This window comes from Agrilus planipennis, unplaced genomic scaffold, assembly GCF_000699045.2.
Source record: "Agrilus planipennis isolate EAB-ADULT unplaced genomic scaffold, Apla_2.0 scaffold29, whole genome shotgun sequence".
NCBI lineage: Eukaryota > Metazoa > Arthropoda > Insecta > Coleoptera > Buprestidae > Agrilus > Agrilus planipennis.
The window spans coordinates 1,946,202-1,948,545 of NW_020442462.1; the positions used below are offsets into that span (position 1 = coordinate 1,946,202).

Here is a 2,344-nt window from a genome sequence, read left to right on the forward strand (position 1 = left end):
AAAGTATTTTATTTTTTGTTTTTAAAAACATATTTTTTGTTACACCTAGCAGCCAGTAACAAATTGCTGTCGCTCTTAAATATATTAATAGCCTCTAAACAAAGATTTAAGTAAACTAAAAGTCCATTTTTAATTAGTTTTAGCTTTATTCCTGTCGTCCCATGACACAACTGTCGTCCCACCACTTTGCGTTCATAACATAGAATACTCTCTGTAAATGCTTAAATGGCCGGAACGGACAGCAAAAGTGACACTACTTTGAACAGATTTGGGAAATCAGTTTGTTCCATAAATATGGCTTGCCATTTTTCTGTACAAATACTGTGAATTTCGAATAATCGCTTACAAAATTACGATGTTTACTTAAGGCCTTAAATAAAGTATTTTTGCGTACTTTATATGTCTTGTAAAATATATCGTACGCACAGTCGAAATAGAGTACAATACTTTATAATAAAGTACGGGTGGCAACCCTACTCATAATAGTAATAGTTTCGACTGACAAGGCATTCTCGAAAGCAATGTTTAAATTTTCGAAATTAATTTAACTCTGTTATGTCTATCATTTAGGTTTAACATTTCATTCCCCTTTTCTAGATATTATTGTAGAAATCAAAGTCAATATGGGGACAGGCACATCTTATTGTAGGTATCAATCCTTTTGATATATGTAAATACTTTTCAACTTAATTTACCTTAAAAAATACTTATACCAAAAGGAGAAAAACGTTTTGGATTGTTCTGAAACGTTCTGTTTGAGTAATGTAATGGTTCACATTGGAGTTCATTTGTACAATACACCTTTTAAAATTTAATTTTTTGATCCCTTCCCCCTTCTTCGTCACAAAGACCCCCCCCCACCTCTTTATTACGTTTCGTCTAGTATATTATTATTAATAAAAATCCGTTTCAGGGAAAAACATCCCATACACAAGTAATAAGGCACTATACACTTGACAACCTCTAAACTTCATCCTGATCGTGAATTATGAGCGTTTCACTTCAAAAAACCAGCAAAACTACTTATTTGAAGTTTTCGAATTCGTAATGGTTCCTTTTAAATTGAAATAAAATCGAAGACTATTACAACTCAATCTGAATTTTTACAAAAAGAAAATCCATGATCCAAGAACTGTCAAATTATTAATAACGTTTCTCGCTTTTTTTACACAAAGGGGGGGGGCAGTTTTTCGACTTTAAAAATATTAAAAAGTTAGATGCCTTCCACGTTAAGTTAAAATTAGCTACGAGTTAGTCAAAAAATAGTGGATGAAACGAACGTGTTTGCTATGGGAAAAGAAGTTACGCACCAGAGGATGAAATTATGGCATTTCCATCCGGGTGTGAATTGCCGCCCTGCCCTGAAAGTACGATTGTTACTGATTTCAGGGACGAAAAAGTGCAGCAGAAATGTAATATATGGAAAATATGTGTATTTATTAACCAAATGTAACAAAATATCTATTATTAGATACGTAATTCATTACACAGTAATTATAGTATTAGTATATTTATTAAAGTTTCGAAGGAATTCCAAATATTCTGTCCCAAAATGCCATTCTGGCAGCATCTGGGTTAACCCCAACTGTAATATTTTCTCCCAATTCTGCATAGTGTAATTTATCTTTTTGCACTGGTTTCCATTCTGTTTTAAGTTCGTCATCTTCGCTCTTGAAATTCGGGTTCCCTGAACGTGCAAATGAAGTCCATAATTTACATAATCGGTGTATGGTCAGGATTTCTAAACTATATTCCCTATTGTCGGGTAGGAACAAGGGATTACTGAACAAATACGCCAGCTCGTCAGCATGACTTGCACCTTAATAAAAAAAAAAACAAAAATAATAATTACAGGAAAGCAAAAATAAAAGCTTAAAGAATGTGTTACCTGGCTGCGTTAGATGCATGATTTTTTTCAAAAGGTTCATTTTGCCATCAAATGAAAATCTATAAAAGTAAATGGGAGATTTTGAGTTCTGAACTTGTTCCTTTATTGTTTCATATATTCCCCGATAGAAACAAGCATCTGTATATAGCTGAAAATAAATTAAAAAAAATTAAGGACTAATACGTTATTATTAATAAAAAAAATACAACGTGTAATTATACAACACGCTACTGAAATGAAACTTCTTTAAACACACAAACATACTGGGATAGGGGTTAAGGAATTGGTTTAATGGTATTATTTGTACACTATGAATTTAAATTTTACACTATACATGCAGGAGTTGCCTGTAACGAACGTTGCATTGAAGCGTGCTCACGGCTCAAGCGATCCCCACTACGAAGTCGACTGCATGGACGAGTAGAGGGGGGACATCCGTTGCATGATTTCGTTACA

General features: G+C 33.2%; 1 protein-coding gene across 1 annotated transcript in view; it reads right to left on the bottom strand.

The window, feature by feature from the left end:
• The window catches only part of LOC108744438, a 25,208-nt gene that overhangs the window by 6,920 nt on the left and 15,944 nt on the right, over window positions 1-2,344 (bottom strand). Inside the window, exons 7-8 of the mRNA XM_018480194.2 lie at window positions 1,889-2,036; window positions 1,518-1,819 (exon numbers count right to left, since the gene is read on the bottom strand). Of these exons, the coding sequence (XP_018335696.1) occupies window positions 1,518-1,819; window positions 1,889-2,036 (450 nt within the window). The remainder of the gene's footprint in view (window positions 1-1,517; window positions 1,820-1,888; window positions 2,037-2,344) is intronic.